Below are 16,707 nucleotides of genomic sequence, written 5' to 3' on the forward strand. Positions count from 1 at the left end.
TCAGAGAGCAAGTGTTCCCCAGCTGTAGATGGCAGTGTACAACTGGAAGGAAGGCACAATTGAAGAGTATTTTCTAGAAATGACTACTTCATTGTATTCTTTTCTAAACAGGAAAACATTATCTTTTCAGCTCCAGCACCCACGACAGCAGTGCCCTACATGTCAATAAAATGTGTGGATGTCCGTAAGAACCACCATAAGACAAGATGGCTGGTGCCTTGGGGACCCAACAAGTGTGACAAGATCCGAGACATCGAGGAAGCAATTCCAAGGGAAATTGAAGCCAATGACATTGTGTTTTCTGTGCACATTCCCCTCCCTTCTATGGAAATGAGCCCATGGTTCCAGTTTATGCTGTTTATCCTACAGCTTGACATTGCTTTCAAGCTGAACAACCAAATCAGTAAGTATGCCAACTGCTTTAGTCACCTGTGGATATTTCCTTTCTAGGAGTGTGAATGATGATGGCAACTCAGTTATTAGCTGTTTGCTGCCTCCTGTGCATTTTCTGAGCCCTTCATCTGAATTAACTCACTTAATCTTTCAAAATCCCTTAAGGCAAATATCTGTATTACTTCATTTTACATGTAGATGATCACTTAGGTTCTGGTGAGGTTGCCCACAGTCAAACCTGTTGATCCATTTCATTGTCCCCTGTGTTCATGTTTATGCCAAATGATAAGTTAGTATATAGAATGCTTATGAGAATGGACCTGAGAATACTCATGAGATAAATTCCTGAATTAAAAACTTGTGTGTACACCCATGTGTGCAAAGGTGCTTGTGTAGAGGTTAGAGAACAATTTTTTTTTTAGGCTTTCTTCTTCTTTTTTTTTTTTTAAGAAAAATTTCCACTCATTGTACATATCAAGCACAGATTCCCCTTCCCATCCCTCCTCCCTCTCACCCTCCAGCTTCTCCCCATAGTCCACCCTCCATCTCTTTCTCCAAAAAAGTAAGAGCTTCCATGGGGAGTCAGCAAAGCCTGGTACATTAAGTTGAGGCAGGACCAAGCCCCTCTCCCCTGCATCAAGGCTGAGCAAGGCACCCCGCCATGGGTAATGGGTTCCAGAAAGCCAGCTCAAGAACTCTCCTGATCTCAATGCCAGGGCCTCCTCAAACAGACCAAGCTACACAACTCTCTCCCATATGCAGAGAGCCTAGTCTGGTCCCATGCAGGTTCCGCAGCTGTCAGTTTAAAGTTTGTGAGTTCCTATGAGCTTGGTTCAGTTGTCTCAATAGATTTCCCCATCCTGATCTTGACCCACCCTTGCTCATATAATCTCTCTTCTCTCTCTTCAACTGAACTCCCAGAGCTTGGCCTGGTGGTTGGCTTGGATTTCTGCATCTACTTCCATCAGTTACTGGATGAAGGCTCTATGATGACAGTTAGGGTATTCACCAATCTGACTACTGGGGTAGGACAGTTCAGATACCCTCTCCACTATTGCTAGTAGTCTAAGCTAGGGTCATCTTTGTGGATTCCTGGGAATTTCCATAGCACCAGATTTCTCCTTAACCCCATAATGTCTCTCTCTATCAAGATATCTCTTTCATTGCTCTCCCACTTCATCCCTCCCCCCAACTAGACAATCCCATTCCCTCATGTTCTTATCCCCCATCTCTTCCCCTCTATTGCCCCCCCCCACCAGTTTACTCATGGAGATCTCATCTACTTCCCCTTCCCAGGGCGATCCATGTGTCCCTCTTAGGGTCCTCCTTTTTACCTAGCTTTTCTGGAGTTGTGGGTTGTAGTCTGGTTATCCTTTGCTTTACATCTAGTATCCACATATGAGTGAGTACATACCATGTTTGTCTTTCTGAGTCTGGGTTACCTCACTCCAGATGATATTTTCTAGTTCCATCCATTTCCCTGTAAATTCATGATGTCATTGTTTCTTACAGCTGAGTAATACTCCATTGTGTATATGTACCACATTTTCTTTATCTATTTTTTGGTTGAAGGGCATCTAGGTTGTTTCCAGGTTCTAGTGTAGCTGATTGGTTTCCTATGCCCACCTGGCTCCTGTGTCCTCACAGTCCCACAGCCACTCAGACCCAAATGAGCACACAGAAATTTATAATAATTATGAACTGTATGGCCTATTGGCTCAGGCTTCTTGCTAGCTAGATCTTACATCTTAAATTAACCCATTTCTATAAAGCTATACTTTGCCAGATGGCTCGTGGCTTACTGATATCTTTACATCTTGTTTCTCATGTCGGTAGCTGGCAGCATCCTGACTCAGTCTTCTCTTCCCAGAATTCTCTTCTCTGCTTGTCCTGCCTATACTTCCTGCCTGGATACTGGCCAATCAGCACTTTATTTATTAACCAATCAGAGCAACACATTCATAGCATACAGAGCGATATCCACAGCATTCTAGCTACTATGAATAATGCTGTTATGAACATAGTTGAGAACAATTTTTAAGTGACAGTTATCTCCTCCCCCTATTGGGTTCTGGGGATAGAACTCTTGTCATCAGGCTTATGTAGTGTCTTAGTTACTGTTCTATTGCTGTGAAGAGACACACCATGACTAAGGCAACTCTTAAAAAAAGCATTTAAGTTGGGCATGGCACAAGCCTTAAATCCCAGCACCTGGGAAGCAGAGGCAGGAGAATCTCTTACTTCAAGGCCAGCCTGGTCAACAGAATGAGTTCTAGGATAGCCAGAGCTACACAGAGAAACCCTGTCTCAAAAAAACCATTTAATTGAGGTTTTGCTTATAGTTTTAGAAAGTTAGTCCATGATCATCATGACAGGAAGCAGATAGTCATGGGGCTGGAGCAATAGCTGAAAGCTAACATCCATCCTGATCTGCCAACAGCAGGCAAATAGAGAGACAATAGCCTGGCATGGGATTTTGAACACTCAAAGCCCATCTCTAGGGACATACCTCCTTCAACAAAGCTATATCTAGTGCAACAAGGCCACACCTCATAATCCTTTCCAAACAGTTCCACTAACTGGGACCAAGCATTCAAACATATGAGCCATCACATGCAGCAAGTACTTTTACCTGCTGAGTCATTGGACTACCCTCTGACAACATTTATTTAAAGTTCTACAATGTTAAGCAACTTATAAAACTTCTCTGAACCACTTTTTTATGTGCAAAATTTGAATAAAAATATCTAATTAACCAAACAATTTTGAAGAATAAGCAATTTCAAAATTTAAAAAAAAAAGTCATTCCTGAAATTCAGACCATTTTCTTTTTTGTTCTACTTCTTGGTTAGTGGAATTAAGTCTTTACAAAAGAATTTTATCATTTAATCTTAGTCATTTCCCCGTGTAAAACATGTTTGATGACCTACAAATAAGGCTTGACAATTCAGAGTTCTCTCCATTGTGTTCCAAAGCTTTTTTGCAGCTTGCTTGCTTCCTTCCATCCATTCTTCCTTCCTTCATTCCTTCTTTTCTTCCTTCTTTCCTTATTTGTTTTTGTTTGTTTTTTTCAAGACAGGATTTCTTTGTGTAGCCTTGGCTGTCCTGGAATTAGCTCTGTAGACCAGGCTGGCCTTGAGCTTACTGAGTTCCACCTACCTATGCCTTCTGAGTGCTGGTATTAAAGGCATGCACTACCACCACAGAGTACAGCCTTATTTCTTATAATTGACATGCATATATTTCTGCATTCTCAAACAATCTCATACTCTGTGAACATGTCCAGAGATTACTTCTGTTAACATATTTGCTCATACTGATGTTCTTTTTATTTCTTTTTTCTTTTTTTTTTTTTTTTAAATGATAGTGATAGAGCCCTGGGCCTCATGGATACTGGACACATGGTCTACCACTGAACCATACCTTAAGTCCCATCCCCTCTTCTTTTATCATTCTCACTTTCTCCCATAGATGTGAGAAAATGCAAAAAAAAAAAAAAAAAATTGTAGCATAGTTAAGAGATTGCATGAATCTCAGAAAAGACTTTCAACTTTGGACTTTTAAACATTGTTGAGATGGTAATAGACTATGGGGACCTTTGAAGATAGACTAAATGCATTTTTCATTATTTTTCATTCTTCAGCTTAGACATTCCAGTTGTTACATGGCCCTAGAGCCTTCCTAGATGTTTTCTTATTTCCTTTGTAAATGCAGTTTATATTCTCTCAACTCCATTATTGGCTGAGCAATGTCTTCTTTGACAACCTAGCACAACTGAATTATTTTCTATGTCTCCTTGGTAGATCAGCTCCCTGACTGTGATTGTGTTTATATTTGTTAAACTTTAGCTTTGTGTGTAAGGAAGCTATGGATAAAAATGTCTCTTGGATCAGATCATTCTGCTACACAAAAGGATATCAAACAACTGATGGAGGTGCTTGCCCCTTTTCTACTCCAAGACAACACTTTTGTTATTCAAGAAGCATTTCTATAGCCAGTGACACTAATTCTGGTTACAGCTACTTAAATATTGTTTGCATGAGTAAATTATAGCTGAGATGTTTACAGCTGACTGAAAAGGTGATGCATTGCTAAGAATAACAGCTTGTTGCCATAGCAGCTATTATTTGGTGCAATACTTAGGTTTTTAGAGCATGGATCTGTTTATCGGTTGTGGGAAAACCTGGATCATTTTGATACTCTGACTTTTGTGTTGTGTAAAATGCCTGACCTATAATCGGTTTCATTTTTGGCATTAAAGTTATTTAATAAAATAAATCACCGCTTCTGATAAGTTTATGTGAAGTTGATAATATATTTCTAAATTTCATTCCATTCAATTTATAAAAAGTTGTTAAGTAAATACATGAATGCAACTGACTCAGCTTGTATAAAGTTACCTGCATGTGTAAGATCTCAGGCTGATCTTGGTATTGAAGGGCTCATCCCTAGGGAAGATTATTTCTCCCAGTCTCAGCATTCCCCAGTTGCCTATACTTCTTTGTCTAGCATTGAGACCCCATGACTTCCCCTCTATTATGTTAGTATGTTGATTGGTGCCCTCATTGTTCAGATTTCATTTAGGCAGCCATGTTGGTGATACTTCATGAGTATAGCCTCTTTGACATTACTAGGAGAAAGAATTTCACAGCAAAATCCTATTCTTCTGGGTCTTTCAATCTTTCTGTCCCATCTTTTACAATTGTGTTGTAGATGTATCAGTTGGGACTGGGAACCCTATGATATCTTGTTCTCTACATTTTGATCAGCCATGGGTTTTTTTTGTAATATTCTTGTACTAAGAATGATTTGAACTGTGGGGGCCTGGCTCAAGAAGTTTCAAAGGAGAAGAATATTAATGTATGTGCTAGAGATCATTCTTGTGATATTTTGGTGACGAGTGGCTGCTTTTGGCCCTTGAGGCTAAAGTGAAGAGATTTGGGTTAATTCTGTGGGCAGAGGAAATCTCAAAACAGCCTAGTATAGACTGTATTGTGTAGCTATTTGTGGTCACTCTAATGAAGATCTATAATAAAAAGGAGCAAGCTAAGAAAGAAAAATACAAACTGTACAAATTGAGGAAAAAAGGGGGCACCAGGAAGTGGAATAGAGCTAAGTCCTGTGTTAAAGAAGATAAATAGATTAAAAAATGGAAGAAAGTGAGTGGTAACCTCAGAGCAAGACCCCACACAGCTAAACTTCCAACTTGTAAAAAGGAATTAAAGAACAGCTTAGGTCCAAATGTGGTGGTGCATACCTTTAATCCCAGTGCTCAGAAGGCAGAGGCTGGTGGGTCTCTGCATTTGAGGCCAGCCTGGTCTACAGATTTTCAGGACAGCCAAGCATAGGCAATGAAGGAAACCATTTGAAAACAGAAAGTCAGTGAAGATATATAATTGAATGAGGGGACCATGTTCCAGCTCCAGCAAGCAGCAGAACTTGGCAGCTTTGGTCATGTGGTTCTGACTGTAGAGTCAAGGATAGAAGAAAGGAGTTATGGAACCTCCCTCTAGAACTAAGAAGAGCCACCGAGGCCAGGCATGTGTTAGTGGTGTCCCTGAATGGAAGACTAGAGAGGCCACTGCATAAAGCTGTGAAGGTGAAGCCTGGATTGCCTTGGAGACCCCAAGATGTTGGAGATGGTTTAGTTGTAGAATACCTACCAAGGAAAGCTGCTAATAGGGAGTGGAACTAGCCCAAGAGAAAGAAGTGTGTTGCAGTCAACAAAGCTGAATGGAGTTGGAAAAGAAAAGAGTGCTTTGACATCAGATATGGAGATGCAGAGTTTAGAGTTTGACCAGCTGGTTTTGGGTCTTGCTTTGGTCCAGTATTTCCTCACTGTGCTTCCTTCCCTACCTTTGGAATTGTAATGTATATTCTGTGTATAAAATGTAATCTTTTTTATTTTAATTTTGTAGCATAGTTAAGAGATTGCATGAATCTCAGAAGAGACCTTTAACTTTGAACTTTTAAAGATTGTTGAGACTCTAAATTCATTTTTCATTATGCTATGGCTATAAGCCTATGGGGGTCAGGGAGTGAAATGTGGTTTGAATGGGTATGGCTCCCATAGACTCATGTGTTTGAATGCTTGGCCCATAGAGAGAGTGGCATTACTAGGTGTGGCCTTATTGGAAGAATTATGTTTCAGTCTTTCTACTGCTTCCTCTGGATCAAGATGTAGAACTCTAAGCTCCTTCTCCAGCACCATGTCTGCCTGCGTGCTGCCATACTTCTTGCCATGATGATAATGGACTAAAACTCTGAAACTGTTAGTCATCCCCAATGAAATGTTTTTCTTTACTAGAGTTGCTGTGATCATGGTGTCTCTTCACAGCAATAAAACCCTAAGAGAAAGAGTAAGAACTAAACTTACTTATGGGTATAGAAATAAACATTTAGAATGTAGTTAGGAATTCTGCTGGTTTAATGAAGTAGAAGTTGTAGGTTATCCTTCTAGATTTGTGACCTCACAAGCCCAATGTAGTAGTCTAGTACTAGGTATGTTTTCCCCGTTGTTGAACAGGTCTTAAGCCTAATTAGAGAGCTATTGTTTATCATCAATGCATGCATGCCACTATTGTGCCGTTAGGGTTATCATGCTATGCTGCTCATTGTTTTGGTTAATATCTTGCTTGAGTAAAAGTGTTGCTTGCTTCCCCCATTCAGAAGCTTGCACGGCACTTTCTCTTACCATGAAAGCTAATCCTTGGGGAGGAGGCTTTCAGGTCATATCCAGCTCAGGTCCTTTAGGTCCTGTGTCTGAAATGCATAGAGTCTCCAGCAATAAAAACTTATATTCCACCTCAGGGAGTCAACTAAGGGCAACAACAATAGCATAAAATATTTTGGGAGTCTTGTACAATCCTAACCAAGTGTCCTTGTGGTAGAGTGAAGTGTCCTTTAGGTATATGGCCAAGAGTGTGATAGCTGGATCCTTGAGGTAGATTGAGTCTCATGATTCTAAGGAACTGCAGCACTGATTTCCATAGTGGTTGCACTAGTTTTGCACTCCCACCAGCAATGAGTAAGTGTTCCTTCTATTCCACATCCTTGCCAGAATGAACTGTCACTTGTGTTATTGACCTTAGCCATTCTGACAGGTGTAAGATTGAATCTCAAAGTAGTTTTAATTTGCATTTTGCAGATGGCTGAGGATGTTGAACTTTTTTAAAAATCTTTTTGAGATTCCTCTGTTGAGTATCTCATTTTTTTAATTGGATTATGTGGTGGTATTGTGTTCCACAAAATATTGTGCACGCTAATAAACTTATCTGGGGTCAGAGACAGAACAGCCACTAGATACAAAGGCTAGAAAATGGTGGCACTCACACCTTTCATCCTAGCATTCCAGAGGTAGAAATCCCTCTGGATCTCTGTGAATTCAAGGCCACATTGGAAACAGCCAGGCATGGTGACACACACCTTTAATCCCAAGAAGTGAGCCTTTAATCCCAGGGAGTGATGGCAAAAACAGAAAGATGTATAAGGTGTGAAGACCAGAAACTAGAAGCATTTGGCTGGTTAAGCTTTTAGCTGGTTAAGCTTCAGGCTTTTAAGCAGCAGTTCAGCTGAGACCCATTCTGGATGAGGACTCAGAGGCCTCCAGTCTGAGGAAACCAGACCAGCTGAGGAACTGGCGAGGTGAGGTAGCTGTGGCTTGTTCTGTCTCTCTGATCTTCCAGTATTCACCCTAATAACTGGCCTCAGGTTTGATTTTATTAATAAGACCATCTAAGATTTCTGCTACAGATTATTTGGTTTGTTGGTATCTAGTTTCATGAGTTCTTTATATATTTTGGATATTAGTCCTCTATCAGATGTGGATTTAGTAAAAAATCTTTCCCATTCTGTAGACTACTGCTTTGTCCAATTGAAAGTGCTCTTTGTCCACAGAAGCTTCTCATGAGGTCTGATTTATTGATTGTTGATCTTAGTGCCTGTGCTAATGGTGTTCTGTTCAGAAAATCTTCTTCTGTGCCAATCAATGAATTCAAGGTTCCTCCCCACTTTTTCTTCTATCAAGCTCAGTGTATCTAGTTTGGAGTGAGTTTTTAGTAATTCTTTAAAAGAATGATTTTCTATTTTTAAAATTGTTTGTGGTATACTTTGCTTATTTAAATAATTGTCCAATAATCTTATCTTCTTTTACTGACTTTTTGGTGGGGAGAGCTTGAGACAGGGTCTTCCTCTAACCCAGCCTGGGCAGAAACTATGAAGCCCATGTTACCCTTGACCTCCCAGAAATCTCTCTGACCTGAGACTGCTGAGTTTTGTTATTACAGGTATGATCTACATGCCTAGATGGGTACTGTTTTATTTATGGGATGTTTTTGTGCCAGAGTTCCTGATGACAGTCTTTGTTGTTAGCCATTGGCTTCAGTTTCATACTCTTCCATTTCAGGACTTGTTTAAATCTCCTCTCTGAGTTTCCACTACTCCAAATGGTTGAGTAGTTTGTCAAATGATTAGCTACAGATGACCAAATTAAGGAAGTGGCCTTGATTCATGAGTAATGAATCTTGAAAGAAATTTGGACCCAGTAGTTTTAGGCTTCCCTTCATGATCATATAATCTAGATAGTCCTGAGGGTCATCTATACAGGCAACATTAACCATGTGACCATGAAGAAAACAAACTTGGCTAGCAGAAGAAAGAGAAGCAGATGGGGAAGAGAGTGCAGATCTCTGGTGTATTTATGATAGGTATAAGAATAGTTTTACTCATATCATTCTTCTGCTCCTGATTCCCGTGTTTTCAGTTTGTGAGCCCTTTATTTTCCTAATATATTCTTACATCCTCCTAGGCATATGCTTAAGCTAGTATAGTATAATACATACAAATATAATAAATACATATAAGATAATATATATGTATTATAGGCTGTAAAGCATATATTTATTATATGTGTTTATTATAGGTTATATGGCTACCACAGAATATCTATATAGATATATAGATATATGGATAGGTATGGATGTAGTTAGTTAGTATAGATGAAATCCTGTTACTTACGTCCAAATTATCTCTAATTAAGAGTTTGCTTTTATTTCTTTCAATCATATTAATAATTTTCTCTAGCAGAATGAGGAAACCAAAGATAAGAGATATTACATGATTTATTTGAACATAAACAGTGGAGAAATAGAGACTTATAAATGTATATGATGCTAAGATTCCAAGGCCTTGATCCTCCCAATGAGTTTATTGATATTGCTGTAGTGTGGCTACCTGTTCTTAGTGGGCAGTTTATACTAGGTAATCCATAAGGTCCTATCTGCTATATAACTTTGTGATCTGAGAATCCATGATTTATTCAATGTTTTTTTTTTTGATTCATGAAAATAATATGAATATATCTTTGGGTTTGTAAATAGATGGTTTTAGAGATTTTCAAAAGTAAGCAAGTTCAAAAATACTGTTCAGTAGGGGTAGATGTATCTTTGTTAGGTAATCTTAGTGTTGAAATGAGTGACTTTTGTTGTATTTTAAGTTTGTCATATTATCTTGTGTTCATTGGTAGTCCTGGGATAAGCAAATAGGGTCTTATACTAGAGACATATGTGTGTGTGTATGTGTGTGTGTGTGTGTGTGTGTGTGTGTGTGTGTGTGTATCACCAACACAGGAAGCAGATTTTAGGTTAGTATATAAACTGTCCCAGAGTTTCTATAATATGATGGGAGAGCTTTAACAGTCTAGATTTTTGAAGCCACTGTCCCAACTTCATTCATTCACTCACTTACTAAGTCATTATTTACTAACTTTTTTTTTTTTTTTTTTTTTTTTTTTTTGGTTTTTTGAGACAGGGTTTCTCTGTGTAGCTTTGCGCCTTTCCTGGATCTCACTCTGTAGACTGGGCTGGCCTTGAACTCACAAAGATCCACCTGCCTCTGCCTCCCGAGTGCTGGGTATTAAGCATTTCTTGTGCTGACATTTTGCTTAGAGTTTAAGGAAAAAGATAAGTTCTTACCCTTCATTAATAATTTCAAAAACTCTAACTGCCTTAATTTATATTATAAGACTCAATTCTTAATACCAAGTGACTGTGTGTTAATCTTTTTATCTATACACAACTATGGCATAATCGGCACCATAGATCAATAAAATAGAAATACTTGAGGGATTGCTTTAGTGCTGGGTTTAATATTTTCAGGCTTGAGTATTTAAACCTCCTATTTGACTTTTGTCAAGTAAGTCTTAAAACCTCTCATGTCTTTACTATACAATAAAGATAGTAGTACTACTTCTATAGAACCATTAGAATCAAACTATTATAATTCATGTGGAACTTTTATCATGCTTAAATGCTCAATGAAGCATGCAGTCGTGTGGATGTAGTGGTGCATGCCATTAATTCTAGTACTTGAGAGGCAGAGGCAGATAGATCTCTGTGAGTTCAGAGATAGCCTGGTCTAGATAGGGAGTTCCAGGACAGGCAGAGCTGCATAGTGAGACCTTGTTCTGAAAAAACAAAAATACAAAAAAACACCAAACAAAAAACAAACAAAACAAAAACCCAAACATGTAGTCATTGTTCTTGAACTTGAATTGAGAGGCATTTGATACCTGAGAAAAACTTGAAAGCCCAGAAACACACATGGTAGGGCCAAGTGTGCATGCTGGCTATAGGTCTTCTTTGTCTTAGGACATTTATAACTAACACAATTCAAGGACTTGGGAGGTAAACATGCTTGGGCGTATTCACACACTTGGTTTTCATATTTCAATTCCAGCCTTGAAACTTATGCATAGAAGTCATAGGTTTATAAATCTCAAGATGGGAACTTCAAATTTAAGTATGTGTATACCTTGAGTACCAAACTGTGTGTTGGTCATCAGCTAAGTCTTTAGACTAGGTCTTTGGAGCACACTGTACAATATGAAGCATGGGAAACTCTCAGCATTCTTAGGATGAAAGTATATGAGTTTGTTATATTTGACTGTAGACATATTAACATGTAAATTCTGGTGTTTTAAAATAGTAGTAATTCCAGTGGGAGAAGAAGTGTGTGAGAGACAAGCTCTAGGAAGAGAAAACTATAATGGAAATAACAGGGTATGAATTAGCAATGGAAACATTTCTGGATGAAAGTAAAAACTCAAAGGAACTGAGTTTGAGGGAAAAAATATTTCCTCTGAATCTCTTATATATGTTCAACCTTGATGTTCAGGGTTAAATCTCTGCTCTTCACTGTGAAGTCATTACTAGAGACCAAGGGTTAAAGGTCTACTAAATAAAGTTACAGAATTAAATTTTTTTCCAAAATCACCTGATTTGCAGGTGAAGAAGTCAGAACTATAACCCATATTTTTCTACCATGAAGTACTATAATAATTCCTAATGACATATTGCTGTTTCTATAGAGCAGTACATCTCTACAACCTCTTCAGAGAAGCTTCTTTTTTTAAGTAGGTAACAGTATAGAGACCCTTAGTGGGTCAACATGGAGTGAATAAAAGACTGGAATGCTCAGCCCTAAATGAGATGTACATACCATAAATCTCCTCTGAAGATTCAGGGAACTTCATGGAAGAAGGGACAGAAAGATTGTAAAAGCCAGGGGCAGAGGATGACTTCAAGAATTCAACAGGGCAGTTGACATAGGAACTCACAGCTATTTTGACAACATGCATATGAATTACACAAGCTCAAGACAGACATTATTGTAACATGGAGTGGGGGAGATAAGCACAGAATTCCACTACTAATTGAGGAGCTATTGATACTTGATCACTGCTGGGGGTGGGGCGTGTGTGTGTGTGTGTGTGTGTGTATGTGGGGAGGATGTGGAGGGATGGAGAGTGGAAGGATGCATCTATATCTACACACACACACACACACACACACACACACACACACACACACACACACAGAGTCATCTTTCTTTAATGACATAACCCCTGGTAAGGCAGGTCCCATCCCAAAAGAAGTTGGGCAACACATACTGGACTCAAGGTGAGGGAGGAGGGAGAAAACTTAAAGTTGGGTGAGTATGGAATTGAGGGTGAAAGGGTAGATATGGGAGAATTGGGGGAAGTATGATCAACATACATTGTATAATATTTTCAAAGAATTAATAAAATATTTAAAAATTAGCAAACTCAGCTGTGTAGTGGTGGCACATGCCTTTAATTCCACTCAGCATTTGTGATGCAGAGGCAGGCAGATCTCTCTGTGAGTTAGAGACCAGCCTGATCTACAGAGCCAGTTCTAGTACAGCCAGGGCTGTTACACAGAGAAACCTTGTCTTGAAAAACTAACCCCCCTTAGGGAAAAAACAAAACAACAAAACAAAACAAAACAAAAAAACTTCCTTAGGGGAGAGAGAGATGGCTCAGTGGTTAAGAGCAGTGACTTCTCTTCCAAAAGACCTGGGTTCAATTCCCAGAACCCATATGGCAGCTCACAGCTGTATGTGACTCCAGTTCCAGGGGACCCAACACCCACGGAAAAAAAAAAAAAAAAAAAAAAAAAAAAAAAAAAGCTAATGTACATAAAATAAATTATGAATACCACACTGCAAAAAACAGTACCTCATCTATAACGCTATAGTAACATGTCTGCGTTGGAGATGAAAGACAAACTCCTGAAAGATGGCAGAGCTTTTCAGTGAATTACCAAAATTACCTATTTGACTAAGAAATTGGGAGTTTAATCCTTATGGGAAAAAAATTAAAATTACATATGTAATGTGGAACTGAAATGTAGATTCAGAATTAGAGACCTGCTTGTCCTTTAATTAGACAGTAGCTGGAGACTGTATTTCTTCTTTGCTGTCTGGATCTCTCACTTGGTGGTCCTCCTGACAGGAGGCTACCTGTGAACTTTCTAATAGGAGAAGTCACCAAGCTGAGCTAGGCTAGCTTCACACTGTGCTGGCTTCAGAGGCAAGTGAAACCCCACTCCCTTTGCTTTTAAACTACAGACACAGCCATCACTGTTACTACTGGCCGAGTGACTCGGATTCCAGAGGATGCCAGTAATTGTGGGTTTTCATCACAGAGGATAAAGATAAGAGGAGAGACAGGCTGGTTTTTACACAATTAAATGCTACCTCTCAGGCTTCTCTGTTAGTAGGAGGCTGAGGGTCAGGAACCTCCAGCCATATCATTTTCCTCCTAGCTGCCTGCTCTCATCTGTATCCCCCATTCAAGGGGATGAAGAAAAGGTGAGTTGGAAAGAAAAGCTAAATTTTCTGGTCTAAATTTTCCTTTCCAAATCTTGTCTGTGGAGCAGACAAGAAACAAAGCTTTTCTGTGGAACAGAGATCACTTCTAGTCAGTGGCTTTTTTGCATGAACTTTATTTCCTCTATGCTCAGTTGTCAGCTGTAAAGATACAGCATGAGGAGTATGTGTGAAATCTATTTTTTCCTTTTATGGTTATGACAGTGGTGTTTTGTTTTCACATATGGCCACAAATCTGAGGCTCTGATGTTTTGTATTTGTAACTGTTATTCAATATTAATTGAATTCAGATTCCGGTTTTTATTCCTTATCACTCCATTGAAATTGTAAATGCCCTGAAGACAGGAATGGCTTTATAGTTACTTGTTTTTACCCCAGTTCCTTAAATGTAGAAGGAAGTTAAAGAGCTGGTAATGTTTTAGATTTCTCCATTCATGAACTATTAGAACAATAAAATACTTCAGTAATCATATGAGCCAATGTCATAATTTATTGAGAGAATACCGTATGTAAAATGACTTAATGAGTCGGACCTGGATAGAGGCCTTCCTAGTATAAGGAACAAGTTTCCTAAGTTCCCTAATGTGTAACTCAGTGACATACATGCTCTTTGGAGTCTGGCAAAATTAGGTGTATAGTGTGTGTCCTTCTCACCATAATAGGACTCATTTTCTTCACTTTGTGATTATGTGGTTATTCTATCTGTCTGGTTTCTGTATGGATAAAAATGCTTACATAATTTACATGTAGTAAAAACTAAAAGAATATCAGTTTTAAAGAATTATTGTTTCCTTTCTTTTTCAAACACTTTACTACCTTTATAAGAAAAGACATTTCTGACATCAATTCAATGTTAGAAATTGTGCCTTACTATCATTTATAAGAAGAACTTAGGAAGGAGAGCTGGCTAATAAGAGTGATGAAAGGAGATTCAGCATACACTATAAATAGACATTGTTTTTGCCTATAGGAGTTATTTTCTCTTTTTCCTATTACCCTCCACATAAGGGAGTTGCAGTTGATTTATGAAACAATGAGTAATGCAACATTTATCTTCCCTGCTCTGGAGTGCACAAGAAGCTAGGTATGTGGAGTGATCAAGAAGATGAGCAAGGTACCCACCAGACTCCACTTGCTTCAGAAGTGATATGAGCACAAATTATTGTGAACAATGGGAAGGGAGAGAAGCACAGGGCTCTAGAAGGACTACTCAGGAAGACTCAGTCACACATGCAGATAAAGGGGTGCTGACATCACCAGAAAGGCAAGAAAGACTAGGAAGAAGCATTCCTGGAGAGCAGAGCAGAAAGGCAGGTCTACTTAACATTCTTGATGGCTTTTATTTAGGGAACAGTAACTGACATCTTTGGGGCTCCACCACTGGTCACATTCATGTTTTGTTCTTTTCTCTCATTCAAACAGGCACATGTCTCTCCCACTTTCTTTGCAATGTTATGAATCTGTTTATCTCCAGGAAACCTGGGTAGCAACAGAATATTGTCCTATTGCTCTCAGAGCTCAGCTTAGGGAATATGTGGCTGGCTGGTCAAGAGAGGATGGCCTTTTCTGCGAAGAGAATTCTGAATCCTTAGTGCAATAATTTTCCACATTCACAGGACAAAGCAAATACTCTGTGTGAGTAACACTGGCTTGGCTCCAGCAATAACACAGCTGTTGAAACAGCTTAGTCACCGGGGCGATGGAGGCAGTATGGTGAGAGAATGCTGTGGTGCAGTGAGCTGACATTTAGCTGGCTAGTGGGGGCTCTGAGAGCCAGAACAGATCTGTGGGAGAGCTGTGGAGAAGCTGCTCCCCGCCCACAGTCATCCCCTTGTTTCTTTTGAAGCTCAGCCATAATCCTCTCCCTGGGCATGGTGCCTGAGGAAGAAAACTGAACACATTTTTATGACTGATGAGAGGGAATGAACTGATTCAATCCTTCTAGACACCTGGTTTCTCTCCCTTACAATGACCTCTTTTTGTTGTTTTGTTTTGTTTTTGTTTTGTTTCTTGTTTTTTAAATGCCTCAGGCTAGTTAGAATACAATGTGTAATTTAGATACCGTGGGGTGGGGGTGGGAGGTGACCTGCATTTATAGAGAAAATCTCAAGTAGTTCTTTAGTTTTGACTGTTAAGTTGCTGTAAGAAAAAAGTCAGATGGGAAAGCCTCAACCCTTCTGACTGGTCTTTCCTTGATCCCTATAGCAACTGTATCTACTAGAGCTTTATCCTGAAGTTCTGTGGACAGAGCTGATAAAATACTTCACTGGTCAAATCGGAATTTGGGACGGCCTAATGAATTACTATGCAGCTACCCTGCTGTTCTTGCAGCCTTTGAACAGCTGACCTTCATGTTTTTTTCTTTATCCTGGGCTCCTTTTGCACTGTTTGTTTTGGAAGTTGTTGAGTTAAATTAGCCATCTCTTTCCTTTCTTGGTTACAGTATGAGAATACAGCTGTCAGTCTGTGAACACTGCCATTGTCTATTTTTAGATTCAGTGTGAATAAAACTCTCTAATTGCAGAGAGAGAGAGAGAGAGAGAGAGAGAGGTTTAACAACCAGCACATCAGCTATTCTGAGTGCTCTGTACACTATATGTGTTGTTCTAGGGAGAAAGCAATGGTAGCCACTGTGTCTTTCCATTCCTCAGTTATCAGATTTGTTTTCACTTGGCATGAATGCTGATTATGTTCATATAGGAATAGGTGTGACCACATTTGTTTTCAATGTTTTAACACTTGCCAGCTTAGATAGTTCTATTTTCTCTCTCTAGCTTTGTTATGGGGTGGGTGGGTGGAGGGGAAGGACTATCATTGATTTCAAATTCCTTACAAATTAATTCTTTTGATATTTTTGGCATCCAATTACATTAAACAAACTTGAGAGTTATGAAATACAATGGGCTGTGATTTTTTTTTTTCATATAGCTCTCTAACCAGCATCCTATGTACCTAAATCCAGGTCCTCCTTTTATGTAGCTATTAGGAGCACTTAAATATATTTCTTTTTCTTTCTTTTCTTTCTCTCTTTTTTTTCCATTTATTTTTCGAGACAGGGTTTCTCTGTGTAGCCTTGGCTGTCCTAGAACTCACTCTGTAGACCCAGCTAGCATTGAACTCATAGCC

The 16,707-nt window shown here is 39.1% G+C and overlaps 1 protein-coding gene across 1 annotated transcript in view; it reads left to right on the forward strand.

Annotated features, from left to right (window-relative positions):
* The window catches only part of Wls (Wnt ligand secretion mediator), a 113,306-nt gene that overhangs the window by 36,573 nt on the left and 60,026 nt on the right, over positions 1-16,707 (forward strand). Inside the window, exon 2 of the mRNA XM_028862601.1 lies at positions 131-403. Within this exon, the coding sequence (XP_028718434.1) occupies positions 131-403 (273 nt within the window). The remainder of the gene's footprint in view (positions 1-130; positions 404-16,707) is intronic.

This window comes from Peromyscus leucopus, chromosome 6 (genome assembly GCF_004664715.2).
Source record: "Peromyscus leucopus breed LL Stock chromosome 6, UCI_PerLeu_2.1, whole genome shotgun sequence".
In the NCBI taxonomy this organism is placed as follows: domain Eukaryota; kingdom Metazoa; phylum Chordata; class Mammalia; order Rodentia; family Cricetidae; genus Peromyscus; species Peromyscus leucopus.